We start from the raw sequence: 15899 nt of genomic DNA on the forward strand, positions 1-15899 counted from the left end.
ATCTTGGGGGACCTGTGGAAGCAGTGGACTGAGTCTGGAGTAGAAACATCCAGAGCCATCGTGCACAGGCGTGTGCAGGAAATGGGCTACAGGTGCCGCATTCCCCAGGTCAAGCTACTTTTGAACCAGAAACAGCGGCAGAAGCGCCTGACCTGGGCTACAGAGAAGCAGCACTGGACTGTTGCTCAGTGGTCCAAAGTACTTTTTTCGGATGAAAGCAAATTCTGCATGTCATTCGGAAATCAAGATGCCAGAGTCTGGAGGAAGACTGGGGAGAAGGAAATGCCAAAATGCCAGAAGTCCAGTGTCAAGTACCCACAGTCAGTGATGGTCTGGGGTGCCGTGTCAGCTGCTGGTGTTGGTCCACTGTGTTTTATCAAGGGCAGGGTCAATGCAGCTAGCTATCAGGAGATTTTGGAGCACTTCATGCTTCCATCTGCTGAAAAGCTTTATGGAGATGAAGATTTCATTTTTCAGCACGACCTGGCACCTGCTCACAGTGCCAAAACCACTGGTAAATGGTTTACTGACCATGGTATCACTGTGCTCAATTGGCCTGCCAACTCTCCTGACCTGAACCCCATAGAGAATCTGTGGGATATTGTGAAGAGAACGTTGAGAGACTCAAGACCCAACACTCTGGATGAGCTAAAGGCCGCTATCGAAGCATCCTGGGCCTCTATAAGACCTCAGCAGTGCCACAGGCTGATAGCCTCCATGCCACGCCGCATTGAAGCAGTCATTTCTGCCAAAGGATTCCCGACCAAGTATTGAGTGCATAACTGTACATGATTATTTGAAGGTTGACGTTTTTTGTATTAAAAACACTTTTCTTTTATTGGTCGGATGAAATATGCTAATTTTGTGAGATAGGAATTTTGGGTTTCCATGAGCTGTATGCCAAAATCATCCGTATTAAGACAATAAAAGACCTGAAATATTTCAGTTAGAGTGCAATGAATCTAAAATATATGAATGTTACATTTTCATCATTACATTATGGAAAATAATTAACTTTATCACAATATGCTAATATTTTGAGAAGGACCTGTACTTGAAAAAACATAGACTGATTTTGAATGGTGTCATTTTATTGGCTGCAGATGTAATAGTGCTCTGGGGATCCCTACTTTCTTCACAACAAAACTTTACAAATAAGATAACGCTCAGAGCGGATGTTCTGCTGCTGAGATTTATTTCAAAGTCAAAATGTAATAGCCTTGTATGTCACAGCCCCAATCTTCGCATCAGCTCGGGATCAGGTTCCTTGTCCCTGCTGAAGAAATGAATCCTCAATGACATGTTTCACTGTGCGGATGAAACATATACAAGGCTGATGTGCATTGTTATTTTTACAACACACATAACATTTAAGATGTTGATTAACAAGTTTAATTTTGGTCTCATGGGACTGGATCACCTCCTTCCACGTCTTTGCAGTGTCCCATACATGGCTTGTGGCAAACTGCAAACAGGCTTTGTTTCAACAAGGGACTTCTTATGGAAGCTTTTTCCGATGCTACTCTGATTAATGCTCTCGTTGCCCAACCTGACAGTTTATTGGAATGGCCATGTCTTTGTCGGATTGCAGTTGTGCCAAACTCTTTCTATTTTCAGAGGGTGGATTGAACAGTGCTCCATGAGATGTGCAAATATTGGGATATTGTTTTGTAACCTAATCAAGCTTTAAACTTTTTTCTATCTGCCTGCGGTGTTCCTTGGTCTACATGATGCTGTTTTTTTCAGTAATGTTCTCTAACAATCCAAACAAGACAGTTGTATTTATACTGAAGTTATATAACAGAAACAATAACTCTATAGAGTTGTTTATTGGTTGGTTAATTACTAATTACTTTACTTTTATTTAGGGGACATCAGAGGAAATAGGTCTGATCAAATGCATGACACCTTTTCAGATTTTTATTTGACAACATTAATCAAAACTAAAAATCGCTTTGCTTTTCTGTGGTCTGTCAAAAGTATTTGAACTGGTACTTTTCTAATAAAATCTGAACAAGTCTGGAACAGATGGAGGTAACACGGGTATTTGTTTTTGGATTGTGCAGTTCTAGTTCCAGGTTTCACTTCAGCTGTGGTGGAAGACTAGTTTGTCTACTTTCTCGTCAAGCGGTTATCGAGATGAACAAGACAAACATAGAAAAACAACATTCATGCTTCATTGTACTTGTTCAGATATTATTATTGCACAGTCTAAACCTGGTTATCATGATGTTAAGCAGATTTTCCACTGACTGCATGATGACTTTCACCATAGTCATTGAGGTCATTTGAGAACAATGAAAACGTGTAATCTTTTCTGTATTTGGCTGAGACCTACAATATGGTAAATATAGCAAACAGAAGGACACATCATTTAACAAAAACACATCTTTATAGAGATCCCAAAAAACGTGTCTCACAATGTATAATGTCTGGGATTTTTCTTCTTGCTTGCTGTTGCTGTCCATTTTATTTAAATGAGAGTAGAGTGGGCCCAATCACTGGTGGTAAACAGATCAACGTGCGCATTTCTAGAGAAAACAATCAGGAGACTTATCTGTCATACAATGCCAGTATTTATGTGGCTGTTCTCAGTTTTCTCCTTCCAGCTCGCTTTCTCTCTACTGCCTCTGCTCTGTCCCTCTCCATCCTTCATCCTAATGCCTTTCTCACAAATTCTGTTACCATCATTACCAATAATCATCATTACCAGTAATGAATTCACCAGATAATTTCATTCAATTCAATTCAATTCAGTTTTATTTATATAGCGCCAATTCACAACACATGTTGTCTCAAGGCACTTCACAACAGTCAGGTTCATACATTCCAATTAATCCTAACAATTGAACAGTGCAGTCGGAGTTAGCTTTTTATTCAAATTGGATAAAAGGTTTTTCTGTCTTTCCTTAACAAGCACTGCAAGGTCTTTTCATTTTCTGTTCATTCTGTTTTTCCCCATTTCTCTTTACTTCATTTTAGGCTCAACCACCAGAATATGAAAGCCTAATATCATTACGTTTTATTACCACCGGAACAATAAATTATTATTTTGCTGTAATAAGCAATACATAAACGGTAAAGAAAAGCTGAAAATGGCAAGTCATTATGAAGCTGCAGAAGTAATTCGGGATTCTGTAGAGTGACTTCAGGATCCAGTGATTTAAAAGGTCATTATAACTGCTAAAATCTAATAAACCAGGATTTACCTGAGAACCTTTGTTTTTTTTTTCCTCAAATTTGCTCATTTTAAAATCAAGTTATTTCCCACCAAGTTCGATAAATGTGGATCCTTAGTACTCAGACACAGCAAATTGAGGGACAGCTCCACTGTTGAAAGAAAGTCAAACATTTCAGGTGTGTGGAGGCCATTCGCTGATAAAATAAAGTAATAAAAAATAATGGGTGAAGGGGTGATCAAGAGGTTACACAAAGTAGTAATAAACAGTCTGTCATAAATAATCAGAACATGACATTTCTAATGATGTGAATCTACTTAAAAACCTAATCAATTTGAAAACCAGTCCACTTTGGTTTGATGGTCTCTACACAAAAACAACGTTTTTCAATTTCTTGTGAAGTAAGTAAATATTCAGATCTATAATTCCAAGGCCAGGATAAAAAAAATCAGAAAAAGACGAGTTGAAATCATTGGATAGCGGGGAATGTTGAAGATTACCACAAGGGATGAGAGATGGATTTCATGTGTTCAACTAGTAGTAACAGCACCCAATTTTAAATAGCTCAGACAAATCTGCTTTGCTAAATCAACATCTTGTTTTTTTTCCACCTGGTAAAAAACATTTGGCTGCCTGCTTACCCCAAGGTGGAGGTAGAGGTTGCATCAACATGTATTCCAGCTTAAGTTATGGGACTGCTTTAAGTGTGACTGTTTACATCTGGCATTAAAATTTGATAAGAACTGAGTTACTTGAGCTACATAAAAAAAACAAAAAACATCATTATCACAATGTGGGCTGTTAGTCAATCAACCCTATGTAAGCATGAGTAAGGGTGTCTAGTAATGCTTGATTAAACCCCTAATAAATGTAGCTCATATTATTACCATAGTTCACTTTAGTAGAGTTATTTACAGCAGAAGGTTTGATAAACTCAAGAGATGGAATATGGGACAAAATATTAGGTCAATGGGTGGTCCTTCAATGTGTCCCAGGAAGGGTTGCAATCACCTCCGAAGGTGGCCTTAATCTGTCTTGGATCCGCTCTAAGTGTGATTGGATCCCCCAGAACAGATGTTAGTGGCAGATTTTAATGAGACCTATAAGTTCTTTTTTTTTTTCAAACACATATTTAAAATGCAAGCCTCATTGTTTTTTCATATAGTCTGCAATTAACTAAAAGCAGAGAAAACACTTGCCGTAACAAGAAAGAAACTTGAAAGACAACTGTAACAAAACCTTTCTGTCTTTTAGCAACATCTTACGATATAAAAGTTTTAAAGTACTGTAGCTAAAGCACTTGTTGGTGCCTCTTGACGTCCCAACTGCAAACTGCTCAAATGTGTGAATGGTCGGCTGTAATTTTATTTGCGATTATTTTGTGCGCTTTATAATTAACATGACTCCAATGAAATGTTTGCACCTAACAACATTTAAAATGTTCAGATTTCCATATAACCTTTAAGAAAAAAAAAAAAATGCTCAAAATGGATTTTGGGTTTAACAGTCCCGAATCTGAATAACCTGTACTTCCCAGAGTGTTATTGAGTATCTTTAGCAGTATACTTTACAAAAAGCACAATGTTCATTACAACCTGCAATTTATGCTTACCTGGAGGTTCAGCAGGTTGTTCCTGATATTTACAGTGCAAATCTGCAGCATTCTGAGGTAACTCTTCTCTGACTGGACAAGCTCATCTATAGCCATCATCTGTCTCTGAGCTTGTCTCTCCTTCGCCGCTGCTTCCTCCTCTTCGTTCTTCTTTTTGGCTTCCTCTGCCAGGCTCTCCTCTGATACCAAGCTATCCTCTGAGAAACTGTCCTGTGAGGGAAGTCTCAAACTTATCCGATGAGCACCTGTATCTGTGACGTCCAAGGAATCAGTTGGTGGTTTCATAAACACAGAATCCTCTGCCGTCTCCTCCTCGGTGTGGAGGTTCTCCTCTTCAACTTGATTGTCCTCCTCTTTATTTCCACCTTCCAGGAGATTATCCCTAACTTGATTTTTCTTGGCAACCTTCCTTATTGCTCCTGAATAGCGAAGAGGAGATGAAGCTGATTTGTGGAGTTTGAAGGGGGGTGGGGGTAGTCTACTGGGCCCCTCCATGATGGAAATCACTGTCAAGTAAAAACATTAATTATATGTTGTTCCGATCCACCTAATAGAAACTTTATTGTTGTATAAGGTGTCACAATTTTTACTGGTAAGTTCATATGTTCAAATTAAAACTGAAGAACAAGGGTGCAACTTTAATATCATTATCTAGGTAAGTAAGTCACCCAGAGATCTAAAGGGAGGGATGCCAAACAGAGCCTAGCGCAGCCCCCGCAACCCTCAACTAGCCCAACACCCCTCTAGGAGTCATAGGTCACCAGACACAGGCCCAACAGTCAGGGACGTGGCCCGAGCACCCACACAAAAATCACCCCACCAGGGGGGGCAGCCCCCTACTGGGCCCCCCACTGCGCCGTCAGAGACCCCAGGCCGTTTGCTGTTAGAAAAGAAGTCCTAAATAAAGACTTTACATTGTCTTTTCTCCTTCTTTAACATACAGTAATTTTTTTGCAACTTTGAATGTCAATCCTAACTCCCTAAAAGTACAGATGACTATTTCTCAGGAAATGATAAGATGAAAATATAGCATGTGAGGCAAACACTGGGCTCACATTCTCTGTCAGCATTTCTTCTGTGTTTTCACAGCTGTGTTGTCTCAACAGCCCATATCAAAAGCTTTATATTTAAAACAAAATATGAAACAGCTGTATACATGGTCTTCATTATTTTTGGAGACAAGAAATTTTGAAACACCGATAAGACATTTAGAGATGGGGAAACCAGCTGGACTGTTGAGGTGTTTGGTTTCACAACATCTGTTTTACATCTACTGAACCTTTCACTAAGAAAGCTATTTATTCTGTCATTGTAAATACACTTTCCATTATGTAGCTACTACTTCCCCTACATGAGGTTTAATGCTTTTTAAGAGGACAAAGATATTTTAGAAGAATTTCTGTAGTATGAAGACCTTACAGCATACCAACATTTGTGTGAATGTAACAATCATTTAATGTATTTGTAACACCATCACAGCTTATATGTATAATTCATTTGTAACAGACATTTCTAACTTAATAAAAACAGCAGATGGGAGCATATAAGAGGTCATTGTTTACTGGTTACTTCCCACAAACATGCAGACAGTGGGGAGGTATTGTCATGGATACCCTGAGCTTAAGCACCACTTGTTGTGCCACCAGGAGGCTGACGAGCTGCTTAGATGGTGATAAATGCTGCCACCACCATTACAGTATAGCTATTATGTGGTTCAGCTGGATTATCTGTGCTTTTCAGGGTAAAACACAACAGAAAATTCAGTCTTTGTGATTAAATTATCATATCTGAGACAGAAGCAGCTCATTAAAATATTTAACATCTGAGGCCAAGCTCAAGATTTGTTAAATGTTCAAAGTCACTGGCTAACACCACATTACCTTGGAGATGCATTTTTTAGATATATAGGAACATATTTTACAAAGAAATACCATTGTATATACTAATTAATTCAAGCTTTGTTCTCTTGAACTACCTAAACTGAAAATGAAGTTCTGCCATTACTTCACTGAGAATGTATATATTTTAACTGATACCGTCACAAAATCAAGTTTGTTCCCAAATACAAATGTAATTAAAACATGCAGTTACTGTATCTAATTCTACTAAAAACATAGTTAAAACTATGTAAAATAAGACAAATACTCTATAACAAAAGGGTTTTTGTAACAAGGCTGATCTTCTCATAGAAACACATTTTTAAGCAACTTTTACTTCCTATTTAACAGTTTATGCTATAAAAGCAGAAAAAGACATCCTGAAGATCACCAACTTCTAGGTCGCTATTTTGCTTCTGCATCTTGCAAAGTGCAATTATGGTGCAAAAGTCCTAGTCTGAAAGGAACATGCAAATCAGGTTTTTTAAACTGTTCACACTTGTTATTATGAAGCATATGGATGATTCAAACAGAAACATACAAATTGTATGTTTTCCCACATCACCTAAAAACTTCGACGCGTTTTAAGATTTTAGTGACTGATATTTGAAATTGATTTGATCATAAATGCATTTAATGATCTGAACAATTTTATTAGGTAGTGAACATTTTTTAGATTCAGTTAAGTCACAAGCTTTGCAGATTTGTTTCATAATTTCAGTTAAGCCACAGATGTAAAAATTGAAAAGTGAAGGCAGCACTGCCTGGTTTGTAATGTAGCAGAGCAATAAACAAAGGATCTGTTTAATTAAAGAACTACTTTTTTAGGTCTACAATAAAACATTTTAGAATGGAAACGGTATTTATAAAAAACTTTAAGAATATGAATTTTATTTAAATGTCGAGTATTTATGTAGCAGAAACTAAATATTTCAAGAAAGTTTGAAATAAAGCTCACAACAATGAAACAATAGGGAAAAAATTACAAAAAGGCAAATGTGTCCAATCTCTGAGATCTTAAAGGCAAAACATCCACAGTTTAAAAGCTGCCACCAAACACGAGAAGTCATCACCATCCTCCTGACGATAGCATAGTGTGTAACAGTGATCATTACAAACATTTAGAGGTGAGGAGGCTGCCATTACCTTCAACCAAATCCTGATTCAGCTGCGGTGAACCGAACTCTCCTCTTTCTCGTGTTCTTCTGAGAATGCTGACCTGCAGAATGTGCTGCAGAGAGACGCTGCTGCATGCAAAACACAAACACACCAATGTAACTTTCTGCAGTGACTCACACACAGCAGGCTGCTGCTGAGCCTCATGTGGCAGGAGTGTGTTTTCATGAGAGGGTGTGAGTTAGGGGGAAAACTCAGTGTGCAAGGAGAGGGGGATGGGAGTGGAAAGAGGGGTGGGATGGGTACATAAACACTCAAACACACACTCCTTGCCGACTGACTGCAGCAACTGTTCAGAGGAGGAAGTTGCACTCACAGGGGGTGACAATGATTGGCAGATTAGTCCTCACAGGAGTCTGAAGGACCAATCAGACGACACTTTGAAAAGCTTTATGGGACACTAAAAGGGGCCAATAAAGACAGAGCACTGAAGTGATTGAAGTTTTCTTCTCACAGGAAACAAAAGCATGGTGGGACATCCCATCCTCCTCCGATTGCAAATGGATTGTTTGGATTTTCTGGTGGATTGAAACAAAAGAAGATTTACAGTCACTCCTAATTTTCTGTCAGTAAAAATAAAGGATTTAAGATTTAGTTTTATGTCCAATTTATAAAAATTTGAAGAACAATTAAAGTAACTGTGTTTTCACAATTTAGAGGACACCACAAAAGAATGAAAATGAAAAATGCCACTGTTGCACATTTCTTCAGGATCACAGTCTTGGATGTAACATTTAAAAGAAAAATCTGAGTGGTTGTGGAAATGGTAGAAAAAATCTTTTTTCAACAGTTTTTCAGCCACTGTGAAATCTTGCAGCTATTTTTTAAACTTGACAACTGCATAACCTTTTTATGCATAATTTCCAAACAAAATTAGAATTTCAGTATTTTCACATATTCCAAACATTGGCTATAAGATATATTTTCCTCCATGGAAAACAGGAAATACACAACCTTACAGCCTACGCCTGTTTATCTCTGGGTAGAGGCTAACACATAATTTAATAATTATTATATATTTAAGATTCAGTTATTCCCCACAGTTCCATCTGATAACAGCTATTAATACATTTTTCACATGTTAAAATGTTTGGTGTGAGATTTGTTAAAAAATAAAATACAAAATGATCGAAGTCGTACGAGACGATGATTGCAATACAAGTCACTGTATTGCATAGTATTGGTTTTGCATGTCACATGTAAATGTTTCAAATATGTACAACAGAGAAAAGTTCAACTGGAACTTTCTAATTTGAAAATATGATGAAATAAAAAAACACACTTTCACCCACTTCCTGTCTGTCTACTTTGGAAACATAACAAAAGTAAAGGCCACAAGAGCCACAAAACAAAAACTAGAAAAAGGGTCAAAGGTAAAAATAAGTTCAAATAAAGACACCAGTGTCCTAACGTGGTTGAAAAGTTGCTAAAGTTGGTTGAAAGGGATAACCAAGCTTGACTCTCAACATCTTTACTTAGGCTAAATTTGGACAGAACCTGTGGGTTACAAAAGTCCAAAGGCAAAGACTGGCTGAGCTGATTTAGCCATTGAAAGATGTTCATGGACATCCTCTGTTTAGAGGGCTTATATTATCCTTCTTGGCAGTTTTAGTGGATTATAGCAGTGTCTTTAATGGTCTCTTCAGGATGACAAATTTACGAGGATGTATTCCCTGGAAGGAGGTGTTATAGCTGTGCAATTATTCAAGATTCATTTCAATTTTGATTTTGGCTCCAAATAATCACAAAACTAATATAAGAGACAAATAAAGCCTATTATTTGTTTTGCCACATTAAATTCTGCAGGTCTGCCCTTCTTTTGTTCAATATGCACAATAAACACATTGTGTTTCCATGCACATGATTAGTATTGATGATTTATTTTTTCCACACATCAGCAGCCCTAACAGGTGATATATCCCATAACTGTAAGTAGGAGTGCAGAGACAAACACTGATGGACACTTTGGTGTAACTTAAATATTTCAAAAGGTACAATCTGCGAACTCTATCTCTAAAGTTGGAATTTGAAATTATGTCACATCCAGTTTAACCATGTTCCGGGAGCAAGTCAGAAACCCAGCAGCAGACATTAACCATTATGGTTTTTGATGAGGTTAACTGCTCTTAGTAATATAGGCAGAAAACAAGGTAGTTCTCAGGCGATTGTATATTTAAATGCTTACAAGGGTTCAAGTTCATTACGACCCCTTTAATGATAGCTAAAATCATATACCACTGTAAAAAAAATAAAAAATATTACACAACATGTCACCTTAACCTATTGCCTGTAAAGTCACATGTTCAGATTTTGCTTTATTTCTTTAGTCTCATGAAATAATTGTATTACTTTTCTAGTCCCGTCTTAAATAACCTTCAAAATTTCACTGTGATGTTTAAAAAAAACAATCATAAAGCAAACACAAAGGCGGTGATTCCATGTTTTGCTGAGGTTTGAGAAATTTTTCGGAATGTGGTAGCAACTTGAGCAAAGCCAGACATAAGTGGGGCAGTCACTGGATTCAGACTGAATGGGTAAGGAATGAGGAATGAGGAAAGGCAGGACCGATCGGCATGTCTGGGAGGAATGCTGCAAGACCGTATCCTCTAACCACGTGGTTCCTGCTCATCTGAAAGTAAACCAAGGCGTAGGCCAAGCAAAACAGTGGTTTGAAAACAAGAAAACCTTCATCCTAGACTTCATAGAGACCAAACATCCTCGAAACTGTGCTCTTCCATGAAAAAGAAATGCTTTTTGTTGTGCTTTAGAAAACTGAATCCATGTCCAAATCACTATTTTTACAACAGGTTCACTAAATGCAAACTAAATATGGTACATTAGGTATACTGGTTTTGCCATACCTCAAACACAAGAAGTGACTAATAGCATGACTGAAGTGGGAAGGTATTTACAGTAATTACAAACGAGGTTAGATGTGACCAATAAGGCGTCTGTAATCATTCTGTGTCAGAGGTGAGCAACAAGCTGTCATCGAGATTTAGTGGATGTGGATCACAAATAAGCGATGAAGAAAACATGGCAGGGTGGAGTGACACCTAAATATGACACGACATTGAAAGAATTTTATTTATTCCTATGTATTATAGTGATAAAGTGTTATATTTTATCACGTTCACCTTTTATCACCAGATAAATTATTTGCACATGCGAGGTAGTGGCTACCATCGAAAAATGAGAGCTGAAAAAACAAGATCATAGACTTGCTCAGATTATTACTGTTAAAGAAATTTTCCATTTTTGAAGATCCTGGATGACATATGGTTTTCTCCAGCTGAACTTGCTCAGCTTGCTGAACTCACATTAGGAAGACTCGGCTAAAAATAATTGCAGTAATAGTTGCATCTTCTTTGGTTAGTCAGCTTAAACATTGTTCCTGTCAAACTTTTGACAGGTGTGCTGCAGCAGCCTTACTGGCAATGAGGAGATAATCATTTCAAAACTTCCTTTACCCCACGGACGAGTGTCTTAATAACTGGAGTCATCAGCAGCAAAGGTTTTAATCGTATCACGCAGAATTTATTCTTATAACTGTCTTCAGCAGCTGCATTTACACCCTTCAGTTCTTCTGTAGTTGTGGGGATTTTGTGGCACAATTTGCTGTTCAGCTTTCTTCCTTAAATTGTAATATGAGCTGCACCGAGCAAAACTCTTAAACAGATAGATAACACGATGCTGCATGACTCGGATCACCGTTTTCACACGGTTGCGATGATGTTTAAAAAAAAAAAAAGTGTAAACAATTTGATGCAATATTTTATGCTGGGCAGCTGGCTGGAGGTAGGTTTTAACTGTATTAATTGCAACAAAGGAGGTGCAGGGAAGCTTCTGCAATGAGCTCCCCAGATAGGAAAGGAAGAATGACATGATGTAAAAAGAATGGTTGGAGATTATCTTTTACAGAACAATAAGACATTTCAAATACTGACAGTTTCAAAAAAGAAGGGAATATGCGAATGACTTCTTGCACATTTAGAACAACGAACCTGGTAAAGATGGAAATATTTGGAGTCCAAGGTGGCCAAGAGCAAACATGTGTTCCTGAGCTATTCCCAGATATGATCCGTTTATTTCTAGAAATTAAAGTAATTCCCCAAGAAGATCCCTCTCCATTTCCTTATTGCAAATGTGACAGATGTTTCCCCTTTAAAGTTGTTCATGAGCTTCAGTTTAGTAAATCAAAAAAGTAACTTTCTATTCCAGATGAAAAGGAAACCCAACTGCCTCATTCAGTGTTACTATCAACACCACAAGTAACCCCACGTGTCCACAATATCAACTAGGGGCATGTCCGAGCTACCGCACCCTGTTGGCGGACAGACGCCTCGGAGCTCCCCCGAATCCTTTTCTCCAGAAGCGTCACCTCTGCTTACAATCACTTTCTCTTAAAAGGAATGACTCTCAAGCTGTTTTATACTCTCAACACTTTTATTCTAAATAAGGCAGAGGAATGGTTACAGAGATCAGCGCTGATGGCTCCCGTCCTTAACCCGCTCAGTGGTTGGAGTGACCAAACAGCCCCGAAAGAAGGTCACATATGGTCTATAAGTAATAGAAAGCAAGGTTATTCCTAACAGGCAGATTTAATTCATTAAATTTGCAGAATGCTAATGAAGAATTCATCCTAGGTCAGGGGTCTGCTACCTGCGTCTCTGGAGCTGCAAATGGCTCTTTGGACCTTCTACAAAGGCTCTTTATAGCATTGGCAAAATATGACGTAGAACCAACTAATTTTTTTTTTTATATATATATATATATGTATAAATATAAACTAAACTGATTTGGTGAGAAATATTAGCCAGAAGTCCAAAGGAAATCCTGCAAACATCTGCATTTCCGTGTGCTACTTATCAGCCATATCCTACGATACAGAGTAGAAGATGAAGCCAGTTACGTTATAAAAATTGATTCCTGAAGAATCAATTACCTAGAGAATTTCTTTTTTCTTGAAACATTCACTGTAAAACTTTGGGTCTTACCTCCATTGTCTTAGGTTTGTTTAAATTGTAAGAACTGGTTTCATAGTCAGCTACGTGAGTTTGGAAACTTTCTTTTCAAACCACACAAAGGTCCTTTAATGTTCAAGTAATCGCCCACAAGGTGAAGAATGCTTTGTTGTGACACAGAAAGAAACTGTTTGCACTGGCTGTGTTGAACGTGGGTTGCTTCTTTCTTAGTGCTTCTAGATAATGACAGCAGGCAACACATAAGTTCAAAGAACGTTCTTGTCTAAGAAACAGCGTGAGATATGTTCCAACTCAATGTGAGACTGCAGTGCCTTGCAAAATGAATTATGTCCCTTGATTTTTTTATATTTGTCAAGTAAAAGCTATAGGCCTCAGTGCATTTCATTTAGATTTTATGTCATAGAACAACATTAGGTAGGGCATAATTGTAAAGTGGAAACAAAAGGACAAATCATTAATGAAATATTTTAATAAATAAAACCTTGAAAAGTGTGGCTTGTACTTGCATTGAGACAATATATTGCAGAACCACCATTCACTGTTATTACAGCTGCAAGTCTTTTTGAGTATGTCTCTACCAGCTTTGCACAGCAGAAGAAAAATATTTTCCCATTCCACTTTACAGAATATCCAGCACTCAGTCAGATGGGATGATTGATGATCTGTGATCAACAAATTGCCAATTCTCGCCACAGTTTCTCATTTGGATTTAGGCCTCGACGTTGAGTGACCCAATCTAACGCATGAAGATGCTTTGATGTAAATCATCCTATTGTACCTCTGGCTGTTTAGCATCACTGGCCTCATAGAAGGTGAACTTCCACCACAGTCTGAAGTCTATTGCGGCCTCCTAAATCTCTTCAGCATGACGCCGCCACCACCATGTTCAACCATGGGGATGGTGTGTTCACAGCATTACTTTTACAGCACCAGAGGTGACTTCTCAAGGCAGCTGGTTGAACTGGATAAATAAAGGGGGATGAATACAAATGCATGCCACATGCTGAAACGCATCATTTCCTTTCACTTTACAACTGTGTACTTCTTCCAGCTGATTAATGACATAAAATCCAAACGAATAACAAAATGTGGAAAGGATTAGTGAATACTTTCGCAAAGCACTGTATATGTCCCACAGCCAACATTTAGGGTTTAGTAGGCAACAGAATCCACAATGATGGCACTCACTATACTAACACACACATACAAATCAGTGTAATAAGCTTCCGATACCATATTTCTTTTTGTGTCATTTCTGTCTGGCCCTGAGAACCAGGAACAATATAAGCAACAAGGATGAACTTTAGCATTTGAGAGACTGGAGAAGAGAAACTACAGATTCAGAAAGGCAAAACAGATCTAATGTCTGTCTCTAACCTGAGCAACCAGCACTTCAGAAAAACAAGAAACAATACCCATCAAATTTTTCAGATAAATAGACATAAAGGAGACAATAGTAGAAGACCAACAAGAACCCTACAAGATAACATATTTTGTTAATAAGCCAAAGTATACACTGATCCATTTACATGTTTATTTAATTAGACTGTACATGTTAGCAAAAAGACACAACCTGGTAAATTTCGTCTAACCACCTTTTAGTTGCTTTGTTTTTATGGTTATATTGCTTTCACACAGTTCGCTGTTAGACACCAAGCGTTCGATAGGATTTCCAATTAATTTTATGTGAGAAAAAGACGCAAATAGAAACCAGTAAGTATCGTAACATGTTAAAGTTTTCCTTCAGTGAAACTGACATTACTTCCATGAAACACCGACTTTTTAAAAATCCCCAGAATAACCAGAACGCTGCCTCCGAAGCGCAATAAAAGCTTCGATTCGGTGACGGTTGAGGGACGCTGCGGTCTGTCTGCCGCCTCGTCTACAAATAAATTCAAGCTAAAAATAAACAGAAATATGATAAAAGAGTTTTACCATGTTGTTATCCTCCTGTCATCGCGTATTTACTCCAGCTCAGATGTCTGAAGCTCACTACCTTCCACCTGTTGTCACAGACTCCTTGTCAAAACACAAAGTGAGCGAGCTGACGCTACTTCCTGTTTTTCTAACAAAATAAAAGCATTTTCAACCCTTCAAATCCTTTGTGTCTTTTCAGAATAAGGCGCTTCTACAGATGGGCAATTGTGTGCTTTAAAATGATATGTGCTTCAATTTAGAGACATTTTCGAGGAACTTAATGATTTATTTTAAAACAACCTAAAATAAATGATTCGTTTTTACCGATTTGTAAACACATCTAAAGCACTACAGATCTACCTTGTCCCAGTTAAGCTCAGAGTTTGTGATTCAACAATTAGAAAGAGACTGGACAAACTAGCATCCATGGAGGAGTTCCAAGGTTACAACTACTGCTGGCAAAAAAGAACTAAAAGGCACAACTCACATTTCAAATAATTAATCATATAAAAAGTCCCTGTATTTAGAAACGGAATTCCTACTCTTTACTGTTCACTTTATGCTTTTGTCATTCAGTTAAAAATATATATTTCTTTCAAAGGTGTGCAATTTGTTTTTCAATAAGACAGTTGTTAATATAAAATAAGACTTGATTCAGTAGATCAAACACACAGCTTTGTACTGAAAACAGACAGTTCAGCAAAGAAAAAAAAATGTTTTGCTGCAATTAAACAGTGTTTTCTGCAAGTCTGTTAATTTAATCATCCTGTGTCATCATGTCTTCTGAACTCTTTATCTTTTTTTTTTATGAATTCAAAATCTAAACTTGCTTTCGAATAAAACCCACAGTCAACATACAGAGACCCATATTAAAAATAAATCAAATTAGAATGTCTAAGAACTTGTGCTAGGATGCATTTCAGATGATTTTATAATTGGTAATTTGAGGCTGTCAAAATTGTGGTTCTCATATTTCTGTACCATAGCTGAGGAGTATCTTGAGTTATGCTAAATCAAAACTAGTAGGCTACTTTAGTAAGGAGAGTATATTCATTTGAAAAACGGAATATGTTTTTCTTCTCATACAAGGAAAACTCGGCTCCTCTCGGTAGTGTAGTGTTACCCCAAGTCGTTAGGGGGCGACAACACTGCA

The 15899-nt window shown here is 37.7% G+C and overlaps 1 protein-coding gene across 1 annotated transcript in view; it reads right to left on the reverse strand.

The window, feature by feature from the left end:
- arhgef37 (Rho guanine nucleotide exchange factor (GEF) 37) overlaps nt 1-7936 on the reverse strand; it is a 35168-nt gene extending 27232 nt beyond the window's left edge. The window contains 3 exon segments of the mRNA XM_047354052.1: nt 4792-5297; nt 7815-7864; nt 7866-7936. Coding sequence (XP_047210008.1) covers nt 4792-5297; nt 7815-7864; nt 7866-7921 — 612 coding nt within the window. The 5' untranslated portion in view covers nt 7922-7936.
- Nucleotides 7937-15899: the final 7963 nt, after the last annotated feature.

Source organism: Girardinichthys multiradiatus, chromosome 23 (assembly GCF_021462225.1).
Source record: "Girardinichthys multiradiatus isolate DD_20200921_A chromosome 23, DD_fGirMul_XY1, whole genome shotgun sequence".
In the NCBI taxonomy this organism is placed as follows: domain Eukaryota; kingdom Metazoa; phylum Chordata; class Actinopteri; order Cyprinodontiformes; family Goodeidae; genus Girardinichthys; species Girardinichthys multiradiatus.